The 25648-nt window shown below is 46.6% G+C and overlaps 1 protein-coding gene and 1 long non-coding RNA gene across 3 annotated transcripts in view; one reads left to right on the top strand and one right to left on the bottom strand.

Moving 5' to 3' along the window:
• Positions 1 to 245: 245 nt before the first annotated feature.
• On the bottom strand, positions 246 to 17863 carry LOC125174065 (uncharacterized). Its single transcript, XR_007155240.1, has 4 exons — positions 17655 to 17863; positions 5656 to 5729; positions 3638 to 3681; positions 246 to 1869 (listed from the first exon to the last, which is right to left on the bottom strand). It is a non-coding gene; the product is annotated as an uncharacterized LOC125174065 (long non-coding RNA).
• Positions 17864 to 18175: 312 nt separating this feature from the next.
• Positions 18176 to 25648, top strand: part of UBE4B (ubiquitination factor E4B) — a 122214-nt gene continuing 114741 nt past the window's right edge. Inside the window, exon 1 of one of the 2 annotated variants that reach the window (XM_047869272.1) lies at positions 18176 to 18898. In XM_047869272.1, coding sequence (XP_047725228.1) covers positions 18875 to 18898 — 24 coding nt within the window. In that variant the 5' untranslated portion in view covers positions 18176 to 18874. The remainder of the gene's footprint in view (positions 18899 to 25648) is intronic. The other variant, XM_047869271.1, reaches the window with a different exon arrangement.

Below are 25648 nucleotides of genomic sequence, written 5' to 3'. Positions count from 1 at the left end.
AATTTTTTTTTTCCCATGAGGAGGTATAGATTTATCTCACCCCTTTGAAAAGTGCTTATCTTTTTTTTTTTGAAAAAAAATTTTTACTTAATTTTTTTTTTTAACGTTTATTTATTTTTGAGACAGAGAGAGACAGAGCATGAACGGGGGAGGGGCAGAGAGAGAGGGAGACACAGAATCGGAAACAGGCTCCAGGCTCCGAGCTGTCAGCACAGAGCCCGACGCGGGACTCGAACTTGTGAACTGTGAGATCATGGCCTGAGCTGGAGTCGGTCGGACGTTCAACCAACTGAGCCACTCAGGCGCCCCAAAGAGTGCTCATCTTAATATTGAGGATGGCAGGGCAGATTATGGTGCCGGAGGCACGTGGAACGACGGGCACTGACAGAGATGCTGAGTCCCAAGCCCCAGACTGAGCCCTGTGCTCAGTTACTCATGACTCTGGTGCAGTGGACATTATGGTGGCCTCTCTACCATCCATTCTGCCCTTGTCCCATTTTGGCCCAGCCGGGGGCTTAGAATGGGACTGGCCACACCTGGGTCTGAGAGGGGGCCAGGACAGCTTTGGTCGTGGTTGGCATTTCCCACACCCGTAGCGACTGGTTCAGAGTCAGGTAACAAGGGCACAACTGACCCATTCGGAGTGTAAGATTCTTATTTATGGGTGGTGGTGGGAAGGCACTTCATTCTCCCCTCATTCCCTGCCTCCCACTCTTTCTTCAAGTCAGGCGGGTCAGTAAAAGCCTTCGAGTATCTAACACAGCTTGGGTTGGACTTCGTTACTCGCGGCGTCGCAAGGGGTCCTTGAGGACACGCCTTACAGTAACACTGTAAGGGAAGTGTTATTATTATCTAACCTTCACAGACTGAAAAACTGAAGGTTGCGGAAGCTTGATTTGCTTGCAAATTGCTCGAAACCCCCGTGATTTCAGGGCCCACCTTACTTAGCGTCGCGCTATGGTACCTCTCTCGTCCTGTGTAAGCTGCTCCCATTTCCCTGCGCCCTGAATGACGCAGGATGGCATCACTAGATTGAACCAACAAAACACAGATAAGTCCAGATACGAAATATATCCCTTGAGCTTTCCATTCGAGCCCATGGATGTAAATGAACTGAGAAAAGTATTGGAAATTGCCGGGAAAAGAAATAATTCCATTATAATGAAGAGACGGCTATTTTCAAGTCAAAGGGAGGAGGGACGCCGGGTCCGAGCGAGGGCACCCTGCACAGCTCGAACAGCCCAGGAGCCAGCAGGAAGTGCTCCCATTCCAGAAAGTGGTTCCTTCTGCACTCCGCACAGTACCAGTCCTGGTGCAGGTTTAAGCGCTTTCTGAAACCACTGGCGCTTCACGTGGAGGCACATTTGCTGGAAAGGACTTTCGGTCCAGGCAGAGTCCTTTTCCTGGCGTTTGGAAAGGAGTTCAAAGTCCAGCTCCAGAGGGCAGAGAGCCCGACTCCGAGGGCAAGGTTGAAATCTTCACCCTGGGGGAGGCGCGGCTACCAGAAAAGGGACAAGGAGGCGGATTTGCATTTTGCCAAGAAGCCCCAAAGGAAACAGCATGGAGGCACAATGATGCTCAGCCTGGAAACCAGGAACTCTCTTGAAAGACAGAATGTTCACTCCAGCGTCTTCCTCTCCACCACAGTGGCTAGCAGTCTGAATGAAGCCACGCAGTCACTGGAAATAGGTCGGGAGTCTGCCCAGGAGCTCGTTACCGAAACAGTGTCATCTTTGACAACTCAGACCTCCACGCAGGGGCGGTTGGCCTGGGTGGGGAGCCTTGCCCTCAGAGGCCCAGTCTGAACTCTGCCTTTGTTCCCGTGGCTACGGCCAGACAAGCGTTGTCAGTGCTCCACCCACCTTCCTCCTGCATAGACACTTGTTTAAAGATTCAAACGCGAGTTATCATAAAAAAGAACCTTTAAAAAACATATACAGATATATACATAGATACAGATGAGGATTAGTCGGCAAGACAGGCAACCTTGGGGCGCCTGGATGGCTCAGTCAGTTAAGCGTCGCCTCTTGATTTCAGCTCAGTTCATGATCCTAGGGTCGTGGGATCGAGCCCTGCACTGGGCTCCATGCCGAGGGTGGAGCCTTCTTGGGATTCTCTCTCTCTCTCCCCATGCCCCTCCCCTGCTTGCATGCGTGTGCATGCTCTCGCAATTAAAAAAAAAAGAAAAAAGAAAAAAGGCAATCTTGCTTTGCTTGGGAAAAAGCTAAGAATTGCAAACGGCTGGTTCTGCTTTATCATAATGTTTTGTATTAGGTGGGGGTGACTAGGATTTAATGTTCTAGGAGCTTTTGTAGATAAAGAAGAACATTATTCGGGGTGCCCGGGTGGCTCAGTCGGTTAAGCATCTGACTTCAGCTCGGGTCACGATCTCGCGGTCTGTGAGTTCAAGCCCCGCATCAGGCTCTGGGCTGACGGCTCAGAGCCGACGGCTCAGAGCCTGGAGCCTGCTTCCGACTCTGTGTCTCCCTCTCTCTCTGCCCCTCCCCCGTTCATGCTCTGTCTCTCTCGGTCTCAAAAAATAAATAAACGTTAAAAAAAACCAAAAAAACCATTATTCTTTCATTAATGTTAATTAAAAAAAAAATGTTTCATTGCTATTCAACAAGCTTTAGAAATCCAGGAAGAAAGAAAGAAAGAAAGAAAGAAACAAAGAAAGAAAGAAAGAAAGGAGAATGCATGTGCTCAGGTGTGCCAGGATACAAAACTGAAAATATCCATAACAGCATTGTTTATAACTGCCAAAATCTGGAAATATATGTTCATCAAGAATAAAATGGCTCAGGGGCGCCTGGGTGGCTCAGTCAGTTGGGCATCTGACTTCGGCTCAGGTCATGATCTTGCAGTTCGTGAGTTCGAGCCCCGCATCGGGCTCCATGCTGACAGCTCAGGGCCTGGAGCCTGCTTTGGATTCTGTGTCTCCCTCTCTCTCTGTTCCTCCCCTGCTTGCACTCTGTCTCTCTCGCTTTCTTTTTTTTTTTTTTTAATTTTCTTTTAATGTTTTATTTATTTTTGAGACAGAGAGAGACACAGCATGAGCAGGGGAGGGGCAGAGAGACAAGGAGACACAGAATCCGAAGCAGGCTCCGGGCTCTGAGCTGTCAGCACAGAGCCTGATGCGGGGCTTGAACTCACGGACCGTGAGATCATGACCCGAGCTGAAGTCGGACGCTTAACCGACTGAGCTACCCAGGCGCCCCTCTCTCGCTTTCAAAACATAAATAAACATTAAAAAAAAAAAAAGAATAAAATGGCTCAGGGCACCTGGGTGTTCAGTTGGTTAATCATCTGACTCTTGATTTCAGCTCAGGTCACGATCTTACTGTTTATGAGTTCAAGCCCCGCATCGGGCTCTGTCCTGACAGCTTAGAGCCTGAAGCCTGTTTCGGATTCTGTGTCTCCCTCTCTCTCTGCCCCTCCCCCACTCATGCTCGGTCTCTCTCTCTCTCTCTCTCAAAAATAAGCATTAAAAAATTTAAAAAAAATTACAAATGTACCAGAGCACACCAAACGTCATCTTTGTACTTGGATTCAGAACCCATTTGATGCTGCAGGATAACTGGCTTCAGCATAATTTACAACTTCTTGGATTAGGCAAAACAAAAAAAATGAACCTGACCTTTAGATTTTCAAGACGTGGCCTCTATGAGAAGAAAAAGATCTCTGGGAAGGAAAAAAAAAAAAAAAAAGAGGTTAGAGTGGGAGAGAGCCAAAGCATAAGAGACCCTTAAAAACTGAGAACAAACTGAGGGTTGATGCGGGGGGGGGGGGGGGGGGGGGAGGGGAGGGTGGGTGATGGGCATTGAGAAGGGCACCTTTTGGGATGAGCACTGGGTGTTGTAGGGAAACCAATTTGACAATAAACTTCAGATATTGAAAAAAAAGAAAAAAAGAAAAAGATCTCAAGAAAACAGTAGAGTCTGACACTAGAAAAGAAACAAACAAGTCAGGGGCACTGCAAAGGCCCATGCGGATTGATGCTTGCAACAGGAAGCAGCGATTCTGCAGTGATATAGCCCAGTTTTTTACCGAGAGGATTAATAAACTGAAAAAACTTAAAAAGAGTAAAACGGATGAGTAAGTTGTGGCATACGATTCATACAATGGAATATTTTACGCCAATACACATGAGTGGGCCATGCAGGCTAAATCAAATAACACGGATGAATCTTGTAATGTTGAACTACAGAGAGGTTATAGGGAAATACTGCAGTATAATTTCACTTATATGCAATTAAAAAATAGGCAAACATTGTGTAGTGTTTTGAGATGCATGCATAAATGGTAAAATTTTGAAGAAAAGCAAGGAAATCATCACTGTGGAAGTTAGGATCATGCCCCTCTAGACAGAAGGGAGAGTGTTGTGAAGGCATGAGGTTACAGCGGGTGACTACGGTCTGGTCCGGCAACACAGTTCCTTGACCAAGGTGGTGAATGCACGGGATGTACTTTATAATCACTTTTATGCACATTTCTGTATGTGTGTTATATTTCACAGTGAGACTCCCCCCCCCCCGCCCCCAGAGTCAAAGGAATATCCCCAGAGAAACAGGTAAGAGTTAAAAATCTTCCTGTGATTGTTTGCTTTGTTATTTTACTGTTGGTACAATTTTTCCGAGACAAGGACACAATCCCTGCGATGAAGTCCAGTTGAACAGAAACTGACTAGAGTATCATTTGGAAACCTGTGTCTCAGAATAGTGCAAACTACAACTTCACAGTGGAACCTCATCTTAAATACGTGTCAAGGTCAACCATACTCAAAGTTTTAAAAAAGGTAAAAGATATATGCCAGCTAGAGATATAAGAAAACAGGCACTAAATATACCAATGGAAATCAATGTTCAAATAACATAGGTTTGTAAGTATTTATATATATCTCTCTCTATATATAAAACATTGATAAAAACTTGTAATTTTTTTTTTTTAAATTTTTTTTTTTCAACGTTTATTTATTTTTGGGACAGAGAGAGACAGAGCATGAATGGGCAAGGGGCAGAGAGAGAGGGAGACACAGAATCGGAAACAGGCTCCAGGCTCCGAGCCATCAGCCCAGAGCACGACGCGGGGCTCGAACTCACGGACCGCGAGATCGTGACCTGGCTGAAGTTGGACGCTTAACCAACTGCGCCACCCAGGCGCCCCCAAAACTTGTAATTTTTATGTGGTTGCATAAAAATAGAAACGTGCCTTATGTTTTTTTTTTTTAATTTTTTTTTCAACGTTTATTTATTTTTGGGACAGAGAGAGACAGAGCATGAACGGGGGAGGGGCAGAGAGAGAGGGAGACACAGAATCGGAAACAGGCTCCAGGCTCTGAGCCATCAGCCCAGAGCCTGACGCGGGGCTCGAACTCATGGACCGCGAGATCGTGACCTGGCTGAAGTCGGACGCTTAACCGACTGCGCCACCCAGGCGCCCCAACGTGCCTTATGTTTTACAATTTACATGGTTGACATACCTTCTAAACAGTTTGATTACCTCTCCAATTCCTCTTACACACACACACACACACACACACACACACACTGCTGGAAGCTGGGGGAGGAAGGAACATGTTCTCTTTGCCCTTTACTCACATCAAACTTATAACCTCCCAAAACAAAACAAATTATAGCTTTTTGGATGATTTTCTACCTTCAGCGGAAGTACAACTTCTTCCTGCCTCTCTCGGGTCGGCTGTGATGTCAGCCAAGTGACACCTGAAGCTGCTAGAAACATTAAGAAAGAAGAAAGAGGGGAAAGAGGCACAATTAGTATTTTTTACTTTGTGATAATACGTACCTCTTTCCTCTCCTCGAGTTCCTTGAATTTGATGTGACTGATTTCCTCCCAGGTAAGGTGGTGACCTTCCACCATGTCCCTTTCTTATGCTAGTTGACACATTTATCAATCTTTTCTAAGCGAAGAGAGAAAGGCAGGTGACTTATGAAAATATAGCCAGTATAGAGTTTCCTTCAGATAACACTTTTCTTATGAGGAAATACAGATATTGAGTCGGTGAGTGGTCCACCTGATTAAAAACACATTAAATCTAGGGGCACCTGGGTGGCTCAGTCAGTTAAGCATCCGATATCAGCTCAGTCATGATCTCACGGTTGGTGGGTTCGAGCCCCACGTTGGTCTCTGTGCTGACAGCTCAGAGCCTGGATCCTGCTTCGGATTCTGGGTCTCCCTCTCCCTCTGCTCCTCCCCCTCCCCTGCTTGTTCTCGGTCTCTCAAAAAGAAATCAACGTTAAAAAAAATTTTTTTTTAAACACAGTAAATCTTATTTTTTTTTTAATTTTTTTTTCAACGTTTATTTATTTTTGGGACAGAGAGAGACAGAGCATGAACGGGGGAGGGGCAGAGAGAGAGGGAGACACAGAATCGGAAACAGGCTCCAGGCTCTGAGCCATCAGCCCAGAGCCCGACGCGGGGCTCGAACTCACGGACCGTGAGATCGTGACCTGGCTGAAGCTGGACGCTTAACGGACTGCGCCACCCAGGCGCCCCCAGTAAATCTTATTTTTATGAAAATGCAACCACTTGTTAGCTTTTAAAAATGAACCAAAACTCTTCTAATATTAAATTTTAAACATAACATTAATGGAAAAATGTTATCAAAAAGAGGTACCATCTGTCCATTTGGCTGCAAAATGAAGGTGGGGTCAAAATGTTCCTGTTTCTCAGGGGATTATAAAAATGAATCGCAGGCCACATGGTTGGCTTAGTCAGGAGAGATATAACTCTTGATCTCAGGGTTGTAAGTTCGAGCCCCACGTCGGTTGTAGAGATTACTTAAAAATAAAATCTTTAGGGGTGCCTGGGTGGCTCAGTCAGTTGAGTGTCTGACTTCAGCTCAGGTCATGATCTCACAGCTCTGTGAGTTTGAGCCCCGCATCAGGCTCTGTGCTGACAGCTCGGAGCCTGGAGCCTGCTTGGGATTCTGTGTCTCCCTCTCTCTCTCTGCCCCTCCCCCGCACACACTCTGTCTCTCTCTGTCAAAAATAAATAAAAATGTTAAAAAAATGAAAACAAAAATAAAGTAAAATCTTTAAAAAAAATAAAAATGAATCATTATGTTTTAAAATATGGGGGAACACTGATATAAGCTGAGATCATTGTAAGGAAGGCTGTGGGTAAATTTCCTTCAGAATCCTTGCCTATTTCAGTAAATCAGAGCTCCGTCATCCAAACCAGAAGTAATAATCTCTCTCTCTTTTCTTTTCTTTTCTTTTTTTTTTGTTGTTGTTGTTGGACTCTCTCAGCGCTTTCCTTAATTTCTTTTATGGCACTTAACACGTTCGACTGTGACTTACAGTTCTGTCTGTATTTTCTCTCTCTCCTTGACTGTAAGTATCTTATGGGTAGGTAACACCTAGGGTTTCTTGATTCACCAGTGAGTCTTTGTGTCTTGCACAATGCTTCGCCCAGCATGTGGTTACTGGATGCGAGCATAGATGAGAGACTGAGTCAGCAGCATCGTTTTCTTTTCTTTTCTTTTCTTTTCTTTTTTTTTTTTCCTTCCTGGCTTTGGCAACCACGTCTGCTGAGTGTATCAAACAACCCCAGACATTAGGCTGTGTAATCCCATGGAAATGAGACCCGACTCCTAGCAAGAGAAATTCTGAATCCCTAGCCCAGGTGAGTATCAGAAAAGGCAGATTTAACAGAGTTAACTTTTAGAGGCATTAAGTCAATCACAACGCATGACCTGTGATCATAGCCCCAAATGACCTACCGCTCCCAACAAGGCCTCATAAAGCAGTGGTCACTCCTTGGCAGGTCTGCTGCAGCATTTTATGCAAGAAGAAAGTTGAACATCCAGAAAATTGCTAACATCAAGTCAACAGCAATGGCAAACAAGATGGAGGCCTTACAGGCTTTGCACAAGAAAGAAACTGCTATTGTTTTTACGTAAGAAATAAATTGTTATGATGTTCCTTCCAAGAGGAAATATCCTCTTACGTGAGGACACGCTTACTTCTTAGGAGGTAAAGGATTCAAAGACGACCCCACTGGTGCACAGAATCTAACAGTGCTCCTGTTTTCTCTCCACTTTCTCCTAACTCTTCAAATTTTTCCCTCTCTATGAATAATTCTCATTAACATACAAGATATGCTATTATTTCCTCCCAATCTTATTTTTTTTTAACGTTTATTTATTTCTGAGAGACAGAGAGAGGGACAGAGCATGAGCCGGTGAAGGACAGAGAGGGGGGAGACACAGAATCCGAAGCAGGCTCCAGACTCTGGGCTGTCAGCACAGAGCCTGACGCGGGGCTTGAACTCACAGACAGTGAGACCATGACCTGAGCCCAAGTTGGATGCTCAACCAACTGAGCCACCCGGGCGCCCCAAACAGGCTTCAGGCTCTGAGCTGTCAGTGCAGAGCCAGACGCGGGGCTCGAACTCGAAAACCATGAGATCATGACCTGAGCTGAAGTCGGACGCTCAACCAACTGAGCCACCCAGGCGCCCCACCCTCCCAATCTTAGACACAAAATACTTTGACCCACTTCTTGCTCCAGCGGATGTCCCATTTCTCGGCTCTCTTTCGTCACAAGACTTCTTGAGAGAGTTGTCTATCCTTGTTTGTTTGTCTGTCTGTTTATAAGTAGACTCCAACCTGGGTTTTGAACTCACAACCGTGACATCAAGAGTCACATGCTCCACCAACCGAGCCAGCTAGTTGCCCCCCTCACATTTTTTCTTTCTTTTTTTAATGTTTATTTATTTTTGAGAGAGAGAGAGAGAGAGAGAGAGAGAGAGAGACAGAATGCAGTGGGGCGGGGGGGTGGCAGAGAAAAAGGGAGACACAGAATCCGAAGCAGGCTCCAGGCTCTGAGCTGTCACCATAGAGCCTGATGCGGGGCTCGAACTCAGGAACTGTGAGATGACATGAGCCAAAGTCCAACGCTTAACCGACTGAGCCGCCCAGGCGCCCTATCCACTCCTTGCTTCTTAATGTTGGAGTTCCCCCAGCTCAGTCCAGAGACCTCCTCTCTTGCTGTCATCACCCGTGGAGGGATTTCATCCCATCTCATGACTAAATTTCATCTGTGCACTAAAGACGCTCAACAGACGTCTGTAGTGTAGACCTGTCTCCCAAATTCCAGGTCTATTAGGCCCCACTGTCTACTTGACAACCTTACTTCACAGTCTCATGCGTATCCTAGATTTAACATGTCCCAGACTGAACCCATTATCTTCTCCTCCCTTCTACTCCACCCATACTCCCCACCATCTCAATGAACGGTCGCTACTAATAGTTGGAGTCATCTTGACCTCCCTCTTCTTATCCATTCTCACATCCTCTCCCAAATCCCGTTGGCTCTTCCTTCACCATAGATCCAGAATCCAACCACTTCCCCCTACCTTCATTGCTGCCATCTTGGTTTGAGTCCCAGGTCCTTGGTTTGAGCCCCAAACCTCCCTTTCACCTGGACCATTCCTCTTGCCTGGATCATTGCACCTCTTGCCTAACTGGTCTCTGTGCCCCTCCTCTTGCTCCCCTCAGGTCTATTTTCCCCCTAGCAGAGTGATCCTTTTAAAACATAAGGGGATCAGGTCACTTCTCTGTTCAAAACTTTCCAGCAGCTCCCGTCTTAAGGAGCCACAGACACAATTGGATGCAATATTTAAAGGTTGGGTGAGGAGGCAGCAAATGAATCCGTGAGTCATTTGAATGTGAATTTGAATGTGTCCAGGAGCCCTGGACACATAAGGAGGAGGACGAGCGTGTCCTGCCAGCGGGCTGTGGCAGCGGGAGGACCCAGATTCCCTGCTGAGGGGCAGGAGGTGGACACAGGACTCCAGCTGTGGCCCTCTGGATCCGGCCACAGTGTTTGCGAGAGGCCAGGCTTCCCCAGGGCCCGTCCCACCCGCGGGGTGCAATGCTAATTCAGGCCCGTTCCTGCAGGAGGTGGGATTTTTCCATTCGGCAACTTGGCCCAAATCTTCCTTAGAACTGCTCTGCAGAGTGAGACTCTTTCTCCTCAATGCTGCTTCCTTCCCCCTCCCCTTTCCACAGTGGCTGACCTGTAGTCAGTCTGAAAGCACCCCTCACCCTCTCTTTTGCCCCTCATCCTCCACATGTGCTTCCCTACCTCAATCTCTCACTCGTCTAATTCTAGCCGGGTGTCTGCCTCTCAGAGGACCACACGTATTGTATGCTCAGTGCCTAGAACAGGGCCTAAAATGCAAAGGGCTCAATAAATATTTGTTGAATGAATTAATGCACGGATGAAGATGTGACATTTGAGCTAAGATCTGAAGGATGAGAAGGAACCAGCCTCGCAAAAAGCTGGGGGAAGAGTTTTTCAGGTAAACGAGATGCCAAGTACGAAGGCCTCTAGGAGAGAAAGAGCTTGTCTTTTTTTTTTTTTTAAATTAGTTTTTTTTTTTTTAAAGTTTATTTATTTTAAGAGAGAGAGAGAGAGTGCGCATGCGGGGGAGGGGGCAGAGAGAGCATCCCAGGCAGGCACTGCACGGTCAATGGGAAGCCCAATGTGGGGCTTGAACCCATGAACCATGAGATCCTGACCTGAGCTGAAGTCAGACACTTAACTGACTGAGCCACCCAGGCGCCCCAAGAGTTTGTCTTATTGAAGAGTGAAGGCTGAAGCACAGGAGAAAGGGCGTGTGGTATAAAATGAGGCAAGAGAATCCGAGGTGGCCAAATGTCTTAGGATCTTACAAGTCATGATAAGGATCTTGCCATTTTATTCAATGGACAATGGGAATCACTGAGGGGGTTTCTGAACTGGTAAATGACATGATCTGTGTTTTAAGAAGGTCTCACTGCCTGTTTTCTGCAGTGTAGATTGTAAAGGGACAGGAGTGAAATGGGACCAGTGAAATAGCCCCACAGGAGATGATGGTAGCTTGGTTTCAAGGACGGCAGGGGAGTTGGAAAGAAGAAAATGGCGAGCTCATGAACATGTGGAGTACGGCCGGCTGTAACTGGCTGGCAGACTGTGTGAAGGGAAGGAGAAATCAAGGATGATGTCAAGGCTTTGGGCTTGGGCCACTGGACGGCTAATGAGGACATTCGCTCTGGGGGCAGGGGAGAGGGCAGATGTGTGGCGGCGAAGTAACTATTACACAGCCCAATACAAATATCACCGAGGCAGCTGGACGTGTCAGTGGAATTCAGGGAAGAGATTTTGACTACAAATACATACTTGGCAATCAGCATATGTACATGCTCTCTAGAGCCATGGGCCCGAGGGCTGCCTGGGTGGCTCAGTCAGTTAAGCATCTGACTCTTGATTTTGGCTCAGGTCATGATCTCACGGTTCATGGGTTTGAGCCTGCGTAGGGCTCCGTACCAACAGTGCAGAGGCTGGGTGGGGTTCTGTCTCTACCTCTCTGCCCCTCCCCTGCTCATGCTCTCTCTCAAAATAAATAAATGAAACTTAAAAAAAAAAAAATAGAGCCATGGACTGGAGACTTAGGGAAGGAGGGGGTTCCACCTGGTGCCCTGTGGCTCTACGATATCTATCTATCTATCTATCTATCTATCTATCTATCTATCTATCTTTATGCCTTTTTAAAAAAAGATTTTAAGTAATCTCTATATCCAATGTGGGGCTTGAACTTAAAACTTCAAGATCAAGAGTTTCATGCTCTACTGACTGAGCCAGCCGGGCGCCCCTTTGCAATATTTAAAGGTTGGGTGAGGAGGCAGCAAATGAATCCGAGAAAGAGCTTCCGGCGGAAAACCAGAGTGTGGGGCCTCATGGAAGCCAATATAGGGGACAGTGTTTCCCAAGTGCCCAATTGTGCTGGCTGCTGCTGAGAAGGCCAGCAGGTGTTGGGACACAGAAATGGAACTGATCTGGGCCTAATGGAGGTGACTGGTGACTCTGACAAGAGAATTTTCTCAGAATGGTATAGGAGTAAGGGAGGGCATGGAAATAATAAACGGTATCTCTTTTGGGATGTTTTGCGGTCAAGGAAGCCTAGAAAGAAGGCATTGTTCGAAGGAGATGTAGGGTCAAGGTAGAGGTTTTTTTAAAACTTCATCCCCGGGGCACCTGGGTGGCTCAGTCGGTTAAGCATCTGACTTCAACTCAGGTCACGATCTCGCGGTCCATGAGTTCGAGCCCCGCGTCGGGCTCTGGGCTGACAGCTCAGAGCCTGGAGCCTGCTTCCCATTCTGTGTCTCCCTCTCTCTCTGCCCCTCCCCCGTTCATGCTCTGTCTCTCTCTGTCTCAAAAATAAATAAATGTTAAAAAAAAATTAAAAAAACCTCACTTCATCCTGAAGGGTTTTCGGCTTCTTTTTTTTAATGTTTGTTTATTTTTGAGAGAGAGAGAGAGGGAGAGAGGCAAAGAGAGACGGAGACGCAGAATCCGAGGCAGGCTCCAAGCTCTCAGCTGTCAGCACAGAGCCCGATGCGGGGCTCAAACTTGTGAACCGCGAGATCATGACCTGAGCCGAAGTCAGATGCTTAACTGACTGAGCCACCCAGGAGCCCCTAGGGTAGAGGTTTTTTAAGTTTGTCTTCCTACAGCAGATGATGTGTCCAGCAGGGAGGGAGAAAAATGATGGTGGAAAAGAAAGGGAATAAATCCTGGACCAAAGTCCTTTAGAAGGTGGGAGGGGAGGGAATCCAGAGTCCAGGGGAAGGGGTCGATGGCAGTAGGGAAAACAGAATGTACTTATAGATCCCAAGGGAGATCACCTAGGAGAAGATGGAGCTTTGTAGATCATTAGGAAGACACGTTTGGATCCAGTGAACTCTCTATGTGCTGGTACTTGAATAAAAGCTATTCCTAAAAGGGTTCTGGAAAAAATAAAAATAAAGCCCCCCCCACAATTCCTCTCCCTTTATAAAATCACAAAATCTGCCCGTGGTGTGCCTTTATTTTGTCTCGTGTTTCAGTTTGTCCTATGGTCTCCTCCTTTATCTGTCACTAGGATTAAAAAGTACTTTTGGGGCGCCTGGGTGGCTCAGTCAGCTGAGCTTCTGACTTTGGCTCAGGTCATGATCTTGTGGTTCGTGAGTTCGAGCCCCACGTGAGGCTCTGTGCTGACAGCTCAGAGCCTGGAGCCTGCTTCGGATACTGTGTCTCCCTCTCTGTTCCGCCCCCACTCGTGATCTCTCTCTGTCTCTCTTTCAAAAGTAAACATTAAAGAAAAAATTAAAAAATAAAAGTACTTTTGCTCATTTCCAGGTAGAACTGATTTGTCTTGGGCCCTGATGCTTGGTAGCTCCCAAGAGCGGAAGACATTATTTTCCACGGTCCAAAGGGGCTGAAGTAATGAGCAAATGGCAGACACTGAACAAAACGACAAATACGAGCGAAGTATCATGAACACGTCTGAGACGCTTTTATGCTATAGTGGGAAAGCTTCCCCTAAGGGAAGTGGTAGGACTCTAGCACTTGGGGTAAAACACAAATGTAAAAAGCACTAAAAACCGTATTCGTCCTGGAAAACACCTGGGAGTACAGTAGTATGTGACCCAAGGGACTTCATCTCTAATTTTCATGATTTTTACAAAATTACATCGTATTGACACAAAGTATCGTAGAGTTGAAGAAAAAGAAAGGGAGTAGAGTTCCCTTGGAAATGGTAAAAACGTTGATATCGTGTCCTTGTAACTCACGGAGATATTTGTGTGACAGGATAGGACTCAGGGGAAGCAAGGTTCCTGATCATTTTCTTGTTTGACGTGGGGCAGGCCATTTAACCCTGAAAATTTTGTTCTCCCCTCACAAAACGGGAGGGATATTTCTTACAATATATGACTATTGTTATGGACTGAACATCCCCAAAGTGATGGTATTACAGTGGGCTCTGGAACAACAGAGTGGTTTGGGGGTACCAGCCCCCCCCCCCACCCCAGGTCTAAATTTCACGTATAACTTTTAGGGCATCTGGGGGGCTAAGTCGGTTAAGCATCCAACTTCAGCTTGGGTCACGATCTTGTGGTTTGTGAGTTCCAGCCCCACATAGGGCTTCTCTGCTGTCAGCGTGGAGCCCGCTTGAGACCCTCTGCCCCCCTTTCTCTTTGCACCCCCCCTCAAAAATAAATAAACATAAAAAAATTTTAATTTCATGTATAACTTTTGACTCCTCAAAAACTGGACTATTAATAGGCTACCCAATCAGAAGCCTTCCTGATAATATAAATGTTGATAAATATGTATTTTGCGTGTTATGTGTATCATAAACGGTATTCTTACAATAAAGTGTCTAGAGAAAAGAGGCTACTAAGAAAATGATAAGAGGGTGCCTGGGTGGCTCAGTTGGTTAAGCATCTGACTCTTGATTTTGGCTCAGGTCATGATCTCGCAGTTCATGGGATCCAGCCCTGGGTCTGGCTCTGCACCGACAGTGTGGAGCCTGCTTGAGATTCTCTCCCTCTCTCTCTCTCTCTCTCTCTCTCTCTCTCTCACCCTCCCTCTCTCTCTCTGCCCCTCTCCCCCCACTTGTGTACTCTCTCTCTCAAAATAAGTAAACATTAAAAAAAAAAGAGAGGGTGCCTCAGTGGTTCAATTGGTTAATCGGCTCAGGTCATGACCTTGCTGTTTGTGAGTTCAAGCCCCAAATTGGGCTCTGTGCTCACAGTTCAGAGCTTCAGAGCCTGGAGCCTGCTTGGGATTCTGTGTCTCCTTCTCTCTCTGCTCCTCCTCTGCTCACACTCTGTCTCTCTTTTTCTCACAATAAATAAACACTAGGGGGGCCCGGCTGGCTCAGTCAGTTAAGCGTCCGACTTCGGCTCAGGTCGTGGTCTCACAGTTTGTGGGTTCAAGCCCCGCATCAGGCTCTGTGCTGACAGCTCAGAGCCTGGAGCCTGTTTCCGATTCTGTGTCTCCCTCTCTCTCTCTCTCTCTCTGCGCTTCCCCCACTTGTACTCTGTCTCAAAATAAATAAACATTAGAAACAATTTTTTTTTAAAAAGAAAGCAACTAGACACATAAGGCCACCTGATGTAGGATTCCACTGATGTGTCCAGAACAGGAAAATTCAGAGACAGAAGGCAGGTTACTGGGTTGCCCCCAGGGAGGAGAGGGGAGAGTGGGAAGTGACCTGCTCATAGGTATGTGGTCTCTTTTTGGGGTGATGAAATTGTTCTGGAATTAGTGATGGTCGTACAACCGTGAATACACTGACCTCTGCATACTTTAAATGAGTGAATTGTATGGTGTGTGAATAAGGATGTTGAAAATAAGGAGTGAGAAGTGAATATATTAACATCGATGTCACCCGGAGTCCAAATTCTGGTTTACCCGGAATTCCTTTCCTGGAGAGCAGATAATTTGCAAAGCCAGTAGTGGTCTCATTTTGCTCACAAATTCCTTGCATATCTAGCTGTCGGCTTACTATTCTAAGCAAGTACCAAAGGGGGAAAAATTGAAATTCTTCTAATTCTAGAATACAATCTTTAAGATTATGGGTTAGTAAACCATCCAACAAAGTATATTCTTCGGGATGTGGCAGAATCTAGAATTTTATGATACTGCTACGTTGAATGCTCAGTTTAGATTGCTACATTACAAAATATTTGTATGCTTCAGAGAACAGATCGGCGATTGACAGAGTGGGGTAGGGGTGAGCGAAATGGGTCAGGCGGTCAAAAGGTACACACCCCCAGTTGTAAGTCCTGGGGATTTAGCGTACAGCATGGGACTACAGTTAACAATACTGTATTATAGATTTGCCATACATATGTATAAAATGCTGCATTATATATTGTATTGAGAATTGCCAGGGTGCCTGGATGGCTCAGTTGGTTAAGTGTCAGACTCACATTTGGTAGGATCAAGCCCTGCATCGGGCTCTGTGCTGACAGTGCACAGCCTGCTTGGGATTCTCTGTCTCCCTCTTTCTCTGTCCCTCCCCTCCTCTCTCAAAATAAATAAATAAAATAAACATTGGAAAAGAAAATTGCTAAGACAATAATTCTTTAAAAAAATTTTTTTTTAATGTTTATTTATTTTTGAGAGAGACAGACAGACAGAATGTGAGCAGGGGAGGGGCAGAGAGAAAGGGAGACACAGAATCTTCAGCAGGCTCCAGGCTCTGAGCTGTCAGTACAGAGCCCGACGCGGGGCTCGAACTCACGAACCGTGAGATCACAACCCAAGACGAAGTTGGACACTTAACCGACTGAGCCGCTCAGGTGCCCCAACGAAGACAATAATTCTTTTTTTTTTAAAATTTTTTTTTTTTTAACGTTTATTTATTTTTGGGACAGAGAGAGACAGAGCATGAACGGGTGAGGGGCAGAGAGAGAGGGAGAGACAGAATCGGAAACAGGCTCCAGGCTCCGAGCCATCAGCCCAGAGCCTGATGCGGGGCTCGAACTCACAGACCGCGAGATCGTGACCTGGCTGAAGTCGGACGCTTAACCGACTGCGCCACCCAGGCGCCCCTCTTAAAAGTTCTCATCACAAGAAAAATACTGTAACTATATGTGTGGTGACAGATGTTAACTATCTTGGTAATTATTTTGCAAAATATACATATATCAAATCATATTGTAACCCTCTTGCACTGCTGGCGGGAATGCTACCTGGAGCAGGCGGTGTGGAAAAAAGAATGGGGGGGGGGTTCCTCAAAAAGTTAAAAACAGAACTAGCCTCTGATCCAGCAACTGCACTACTGGGTATTTACGCAAAGAATACAAAAATATTAACTCAAAGGGAAACGTGAAGTTCATAGCAGCCTTATAGACAATGGTCAAATTATGGAAATAGCCCGTGTCCATGGAATGATGAATGGATAAAGAAGAGGAACGGAATGGAATATTACTCAGCCATGAAAAAGAATGGAATCTTGCCATTTGTAAGGACATGGATGGAGGTATAGAGTATTATGTTAAATGAAATAAGTGGGTTAGAGAAAGACAAATACTGTATGATTTCAAGCATATTTGGAATTTAAGAAACAAAACAAATGAGCAAAGAGAAGGAAAAAAAAAAAGAGACAGAAAGGCAAACCAAGAAGCAGACTCTTAACTGGAGAACAAACTGATAGTTACCAGAGGGCAGATGGGTGGAGGGTAGGTGAAATAGGTGATGGGAATCAAGGACTGAACTTTGTATCAAGAGCCCTGGGTGTTATATGCAAGTGCTGAATCACTAGATTGTGCACCTGAAACTAATATTACACTGTATGTGAACTAACTGGAATCCTTTTTTTTTTTTTTGAGAAAGAGAATGAGCTGGGGAGAAGGGCAGGGGGGGAGAGGGAATCCTAAGCGGGATCCACGCTCGGCATGGAGGCCGACATGGGGCTCGATCCCACAACCTTGGGATCATGACCTGAGCCGCAATCAAGTCAGATGCTCAACCAACCGAGCCACCCAGGCGCTCCTGAACTAACCGTAACTTAAATAAAAACTTACAACACAGCCCCCCCCACCCCCAAAACCTTATGTTGTACATCTAAAACTGATAGGATTTTAATAATTGCCTATCTCGATTAAAAAATGGTATTCTTGTGCAAGTAAGAATGCTTTCTTTGACAGCAAAAGCTTTTCTCATGTCTGTGCAAGCACTTTGAAATTTTCTGGGTCTATCATTTATACTCTCAAATTTTACCGTCACTTTGGAACATGCTAAAAAAAAAACCCCCAAAACAAACCAAAGCAGAAAGTCTCTAAAAGGCAAAAGCCAAATAAATAGAAGTTGTACTTTAGAGTTTCCTTCCAGATGGGCTTTCTCGGCGGAGGTAGAAGAGGGTCCAAAGGTTTTTTTCAGAACGTGAGCGCTCAATACGTTACAGAACCGGCCCCAGCAGGGAGACGTTTTCCGTTGTCCTTTACGTGGTCTGCATCGCCGAGCCGCGAAACAGCAATCGCCTGGGCACAACGGCAGCGCGGCGGGGTCGCGGCGCAGGCCCCCGTCCCCTCCACGCCCAGCTTCCCGCCAGCCCGGCCCTCCCGGGAGCCTACCTGGACCCGCCCGCCGCGCCGGCCACCCCCGCGCCGTCGCCATGGCACCGCCCGGCCCCGCCCCCCGCGCGCCGCCCGCCCTTAGCCCCCGCTCGCCCCTCCCCCTCCGGGACTGCTGCGGGGGGAGGGGGTGGGGCGGGAGCGGGAGGAGACGCCGGCGAGAGGAAATCGGCGGCGCGACGCCCGCGGCCCATTGGCTGCCTCGTCCTGGGGCCAGAAGCCCCGCCTCCCTGGCGGGGGTCACGTGATCCCTTTCAAAGATGGCCGCCCTGTTGTTTTGATGAATAATACTTGGTGGGGCGAGGGGGTAAGAGTAGGGGTGGAGGGGTAGGAGGATTTACTCTTCCGTCCAGAGCATCGCGAGTCCCGTCCTCCCCCTCCCCCCTGCCCGGGCTCCGGCGTGGAGGCGGGGCGTGGCCGGCCTGCTTTGGGAGGGGAGGGGCTTCCCTCTTCAGTGCTGGGCTCTGCCTCGGCGGCTCTGGGGTCGCCTTACCTCGGGGCATCCGTTCTGCAGTCCAACAGTTCCCGCCAGGGGCAAAGGGTAGGAAGGAGAGCAGGATCTGCTGGAGGAAGCACACCTGCCGTGCCACCACCGCGAAGACACAGCAGGCTCAGGGCACGAGACGAGCTGGAGACCCGAGTCCCTGGTCCGGGTAACCTGGGAAGCAGAGGGCAATAGTGGCGCCTTAAGATAACCCTGTAGCAGCAGCAGTGGCGGCCAAAGGAGGCTCCTCGGGGCACAAGCGGCTGTAGGAGTCTCTGGGGCGATTGGAGTGACCGACGCCAGGGCGGTTCAGTGCCTCTCGTGTTCTTATTTTTTAACCTCTGACTATGCAATTCTGAAACCTCCCCCATTCGGGGGACCAGACAGCCCGATAGACACCTTCCACCCTCCTCCCGCCCTGGTCACAAGAACAGAAGGATCTCTCCCTAACGCCTTTCACCATTAAGAGAAAAGCGATGGAGGAGCTGAGCGCTGATGAGGTGAGGAGGTTGGGGGACACCTTGGGAGATTAGTTGGCAACTCTTTGGCGCTTTGGACAAGGAAGGTATTGCGCCAGTGGTGCCTGGCCTTTGGGCTTGGGGAAGGAATGGAGATGACATTTTCCAAGAATAAAGCGGGTCCCTGAGTGGGTCTCTGGTTGTGTTCTCCTGTATTATCTTGCTCTCTTTCTTCATTCTGAACTCCATTTGCTTCTTTTCGAGGCTTTTAGGGTCTGAAGAAGAGGAGAGCACATCGAGGCGTTTATTCTTTTCCTCGGGGTGTTTAGGCAAGAAAGGCTACATTTACATCAAGTTAATGTGTGCGTGCACGCGCGCCTCACTGCAGAGATTTAAAAAAATAATTTTGGGTGGAATTAGAATGTCTGGGTGTGTGTTTTTAAAGGCAGTATTTGAAATCCCAGGTATGTGTGGCTGTTGCATTGCATAAGTTGATTAAACAGACGTCTGTGTTTGGGGGTGGCCTACAGACAGATTCTTTGGTATTTAACAAAATATACATCTAAAAAGCTCAGTGAATTCCAGTTAAATTCTGCAATTTAACAGGTACTAGTGACCTCTGGCACACTTCTCTTTCATTCTGCCTTTCTCCAGTTTTTGGCCCTTTCTAACTTGTGTTCTGTGCAGGAAGCAAATGGAAGGAAATGACTTTTAAACTCCCATTATCATTTCTGGAAGGAGTCTTACAGATCCCTTTCTTGATGTTTTAGAGATCATTTCATAAGGTTGTCCTAAAAACGGTGGCAATTAGGGTACCAGGAATTTTCTGTGATCCTACTGACTTCCATCCCTTCCTTTTTACAAACTGGGAGCTTCCCCTTCAGGATCCCTGCTGGCCTCCCTCTCTTCAGCATACCTCCTTGTTTCTTTCACTAGTTCGTGTAACACTTTCCTACAGCGAAAGTAGCTATCCGTCAGGTTGGCTGTGCTATAAAACACACATGCTTTAGTTTCAGCTAGCGTAGTCAATATATTTAGTTAGGGACTACAGTTCTCCAGGGATGCAGCATGCAAGAGGTGAGTTCAAGTGTCAGGTAGGAACGAAAACAAACAATTTTGTGGGTCATGCTCCTTGGCTGTTTGGAACGTCAGGATGGCTCATTCTGTGTTACTGACTCTATTTTCTCAAATACGTCAGGAATGTAATCGTAACTAAAATTAGAAGAATATTGAACAGTTTCCTTCCTTGGGGTGGTAACTCTCAAGAGATCCCTTAGAGGCACTCTGTTTTAGGTAATTTTTACCACCCCTCCCGTGTCCCCTTTCTTTAACATCAATGTTCATGGGTAATGTCTCTTAAAGGCAAAATGTTTATGTTTTTAGTAGTCCTTTGCTTCCCGAAATTATTTTTTTCGTGACGTTCTCTAAATCGTCCTACTGGAGATTTCACCAAGAAATTGTTTTCAGACAAATGAAGCACCGTATAATCTGAACGGTGGTACTCCACTTTACCCAGTTCTTGAGGAAGTTGTAACTTTTTTGTGACCACAGAGGAACAAATGTAATCATTGTGGGAGGAGATCAGAAAAGCATTTTTCAGGTTCAAAAGAATATTGAAATAAATGTGAAAACTTAAATTTACTAATATTAAATCAACATAAAGTTATATTCGACAGTTAGGTGGCCTGAACGCAGAGGAACCGTTCGGTAGCTGTTAATACACTCTCAGTGGAAGCTAGAACCAAGTTTTTTGGGGAAAAAAAAAATCTTAAATTTCTTTTTTGTTGTTGTTGTTAATCCATTTCCTTAATTCCGGGATTAAGCGAACAATGTCTCAAGACATTTCCAGAATTTTTGCCTTGTATTGTTACTCTCTTGGTGGAAACTCTTGTCACAGATACGATAGGGGACATTCATTTGAATGTTAGAAAGTATAGAAAGTAATACATTTATATTGCTGAAAATTCAAACATACATCTCAGGGTGAAAACAGGTAAGACAGTGATCTTTCAGGCTGAATTAGGAAATCAGGTAAGGCAGAGTTTTATATCTTAACAAAATGGAAATGTGTGAGAATACAGTCTCTGGAAAACAGAGGTTGATGTAACCAGCCTGGAAGCTTCAGAGGATTTTACATTATGGGTACTTTCTGGTCCCTCTCATAGATCAGCTAGAATTCTTACCCTTTTCTTCTCTTGTGCTAAGTACAGCCTGTCTTTAACTTCCTTGCTGTTTATTGTTTATGTAGCACATTACAGTGAGTTCGCTGCTCTATGGAGTAGATCCGTGACTAAGTTCATTCCCTTCAGGAACCTACATTCCAAAGCTTCGTTATTTACATTACATTCCGTATGTACACTACTCAGACTTGTTTTCCATATGCCAAGATGATGCTGTGAGTAGGGCAGGGCAGGTATTTTAAACTGTGTTCAACTATAGTGATGAAGTTGCATTGAGATGATTTGCTTTTTCCTTTTCTTTCATTCTTTTTTTTTTGGGGGGGGGGGTTGCTAAATCTTCTTTATGACCTAGTTCATCTTCAAGATGGCTGGCTGGGATAGTTAGGGTGTGGTCAAGGTTTTGGAAGAGGGGTAAGTAAGTCTTCCTTCCCAAATGCAGAATATGTGACCGTGCACTTTTTAGCAGTGTTCTTTGGGTGGAAAGGGACCGGCGTTTATTAACAGCCGTAGAAGCCTGCTCAGTGCCAGGCACTTGACAGACCCTGTCTCATTAAATAAAACAGTGTGACCAAGGGGCGCCCGGGTGGCTCAGTCCCTTAAGTGTCCCACTCTTGATCTCGGCTCAGGTCACGATCTCGTGGTTCGTGAGTTCAGACCCCCGTTCTGTCAGTGCAGAGCCTGCTTGGGATTCTGCCTCTGTCTCTCTCCCCCTGGCTCTCTTTCTCAAAAACCAAAAACAAAACAAAGCCGTGCCGTCAAGCAGTCCTTACCTTTTCCTTATTTTACAGGTGAGGCAGCTGAGATTTAGGTTAACTGACTTGTCCGTAGTGACCTGGCTTCGAAGGTGACAGAGTTGGAATTCGGACTCGAGGCGCCCGATCTGAAAGCTCTTTCTGCTACATTTTATTGCCTGACAACAGGCAATAAAGTCACTGCAGCTTCCATACACGTATCCTACTAACATGCTTGGTCTGCATAGTTTTTCTGTAGAAGTGTTGTTTTTCATGAATGCATTCATGAGGTGATCGAGTTGTTAGTCTTTTTGGTACTGACTCTTTTTATCACGCACCTCCAAAATGGTTCACTCAGGAAACATTTTTTTTTTTCTTTTTTTTTTTTTTTTTTAAAGATGCCGTGTATTCCCAGAGATGCATTAGGTATGTTAGGAAAGAAAACAAGACAGTCGTTTTTCTGGAAGAAATTATGATTTAACTGGGGGATGGGGATGGAGGTAGAGATAAGTAGGAATCCAGCAGTTACAGTGCAGGGCGCTAAGTACTGGTGTGGAGGGATGCACAAGGCGTCAAGAAAAACAAGAAGGGACCCCTGCTAGGGCAGTGTAGTAGTGAAGACTTTCGGGATAAGGTGATGCTGAAGGCTGAGCAGTGGTTGCCAGGCAATGGCAGGGAGACTGGGGAGCCCAGGAAAAAAGTGAGCAGTAGTGGGACTGGGGACAGGAGTTTGCTGGGGGGGGGGGGGGGGGGGGGGGGGGGCAGGGCGCGTGGTTGCAGGTGGCCCAGCACCAGATCTTGGAGGGTTTTCAGAAGTACCTAGGAGCTTGAACTTCCGCAGTAAGACTGCAAGAAGCCTTTGAGAAATGGTAAGAGGTTAGAAGGATAACTGGCAAGGGGTGTAAAAGTGGGTTGGAAGAAGGTGGCCGCAGGCCGGGGGCCAGACGAGGAGGCTGGTGTCGCTGTCTAGCAGTGAGGAGTGGGAGTCGAAGGGAGGCATTGGCAGTGGGGGTGGAGGAGGGCAGCCCCCAGAAATGCTGAGGATCTAAGTTAACGCACTTGGAGTTGCAGTGATCGGATTGATAGACAGGAGGCGGGGGTGGGGGAGGAGAGAAGAAGCTGATTCCTTGGTTTCTGGCTTGAGAGAAGGAAGGATGGGGGGGGGGGGGGCTAAGGAATTCCAGACAAGGAGCAAACAGGTATTTGGACCATTGAAAGATGAGTCAACATAGAGAGACCCCCACCCCAGCCTTTCTGCTCTGACATCTCTGTCTCTTTGATCTTTTCTTTGTAACAGGCCTCAGAACCTAAGCTTACTTTTCCCCCACAATAGATCATTGCTGCTACTCACTCGATAATGAGGATTCTTCCTCAAGCCTGGGAGGAAAGTGGGATGTAGCCTCCCGGGTCCCTTCTCCACTCTTTTGGTTCATCTTCATCAAGGGACAGAGAATGGTTATGGTATCAGCTAACATTTATTCAGTGCTTAATATGTGCTAAGCACTTAACCTGCTCAGCAAGGGTGGTAATGTCACCCCATTTCACAGATAAGAAAGTTGAGACTAGTAGAAATGCAGTAACTTGCTGAAAAACATAGAGCTAGGAAGTGGCAGAACCCTGGATTTCTAATCCAGGGTCTGATTCCAGAGTTCTTTTTTTTTTTTTTTTTTTTTTTTTTTAATGTTTATTTATTTATTTTTGAGAGATAGAGTACAATAGCCGTGGAGGGACAGAGAGAGAGAGAGAGGGAGACAGAGAATCCAAAGCGGGCGCTGTCAGCACAAAGCCCGACGCAGGGCTCGAACCCATGAACCACGAGTTCATGACCTGAGCCCAAGACAGACGCTTAACTGACTGAGCCACCCAGGCGCCCCCTGATTCCAGAGTTCCCAATTCCTTTACTAAACTGCCTCCAACACAGAAATAATCTGAGCAAGTTTGTGATCTTTACAGCATTTTAACTGTCCCTTCTGAGTTATTGCTAAGAGTGGAGCTCGTCAAAATGCCCCTGTGTTCTCGTAGGGGAAGAAGACAGAAAGACTTCTGACGGGAGGCTCTTGGGTCTTCGGGCCTTTGCTTGGTACAGAGTGCATTTTGCCACAAGGTGCTTTCAGTATGTCTAGGTGGAGGTGTCTTCCCGAAAGCAGCTCATTGAACCATATTTACTGCTTACTTGCCGCGTGGTAGACACCACAGGAGCCCTGCCTGGATGGAACTTCCTTCCGGTGGGAGGAAACATCATAGACAGCTGGTTCCACAGGGGATGTCATTTGGTGATGAGCCTCTGAAGAGAAACCAAATGGGCAAAAGGGGTGGAGAGTAGTGGGGATGTGGAGCGTGTGCAGTTTTAGGAGGTGGCTTTTGAATAGAAATTTTAGGGATGACATGGGGCTCTTGGGCGGCTCAGTCGGTTGAGCGTCCGACTCTGGCTCAGGTCATGATCTCCCTGTTCCCGAGTTTGGGCCCCGCGTCGGACTCCGCGCTGCCAGCTCAGAGCCTGGAGCCTGCTTCGGATTCAGTGTCTCCCTCTCTCTCTCTGCCCTTCCCTCGCTAACACTCTGTCTCAAAAATAAATAAACATTTAAAAAGTTAAAAAAAAAATTTTTAGGGATGATAGGGAGCCATCTGGGGGGAAGAATGTTCCCAGGTACAAGGAACGGCAGGAACCAGGGGCACGTCCTTGGTCTGCTCCCAGCACGGCAAGGAGGCACAGTGTGGCTGGAGCCTGCTGAGCTAGGGCCCGGCAGCAGAAGTCGTCAGTCATTCTAACAGCATAAATTTGAGTTCTTGCACGTGGGGCTGAGTCAACCGTGAGATGCCCTCCCTACCCGCTTTTTGTTCCCCTTCACGTTTTAACGTCTTTGAAACTGGGATGCTTCTTCTGATGGTATGACCTGTGTCGGCCAGGTGGCAGGTGTGACACAGTCGTCATTTCCTGTTTATGTGCAAACCTGGTCGTACCTGTTTATGTCACTGCCCCTTCAGTTGAGTGCTATGGGCGTTAAATTTAGTTGCCATTTTAAATGCCTTCCCCAAACTCACACTTTGATCAGCAGTAAAAGCAAATGTTACTTTGTATGCAGAGAGGAATGGCAACATCCGTGGGGTGTCAATACAGGAGTAAAGAAAATGTTTGCTGTGGGAGGAATGACCACGATCCTGTATTTTATTGCAGAGCCCCAACCAAGGGCGTTAGGGAGCTTTAGAGAGGCGGCAGCCCATAGGTTTGTGAAGCTGTGCCACATTTTGAAGTTGAACATACAGTGAGAAGGATTGCCTTGCACACCTGGGCAGTGCAGCTGAAGGTCGGAGACCCTGCACCTCCCTCCGAAAGAAATTTCAAAGCAATGGGAGGCTGGTGCAACTGTTTACGACTCTGTCCCGGTCTGTTGTTAAGTCATTTTGTTGTGGTTTAATGGGCAGTATTTTTTTTTCTTGGCGGTGCAAAAAATAATAGTGAAGCTTACAATCAGTGACGTCTTAAATCTGGTGGAATATGATATATGCCCAGTATTGTTCTAGAACATGAGGATATACACAGTGAAAAATATAGGCAGAATTCCCTGCCTTCATGGGTCTTACATTATGACTTAGGGTTTTTTTTTTTTTTTTTTTACTTTATTTAAAAAAATTTTTTTTTCACGTTTATTTGTTTTTGAGACAGAGACAGAGCATGAATGGGGGAGAGTCAGAGAGAGAGAGGGAGACACAGAATCTGAAACAGGCTCCAGGCTCTGAGTTGTCAGCACAGAGCCCGACGCGGGGCTTGAACTCACGAACCTCGAGATCATGACCTGAGCCGAAGTCAGATGCTTAACCGACTGAGCCACCCAGGCGCCCCTAATTTTATTTTTTTAAACTAATCTCTGTGTCCAATGTGG

Source organism: Prionailurus viverrinus, chromosome C1 (assembly GCF_022837055.1).
Source record: "Prionailurus viverrinus isolate Anna chromosome C1, UM_Priviv_1.0, whole genome shotgun sequence".
NCBI classification, from domain to species: Eukaryota; Metazoa; Chordata; class Mammalia; order Carnivora; family Felidae; genus Prionailurus; species Prionailurus viverrinus.
Note: the sequence above shows the minus strand (reverse complement) of the source record. Positions and strands in the feature narration are given on the sequence as shown.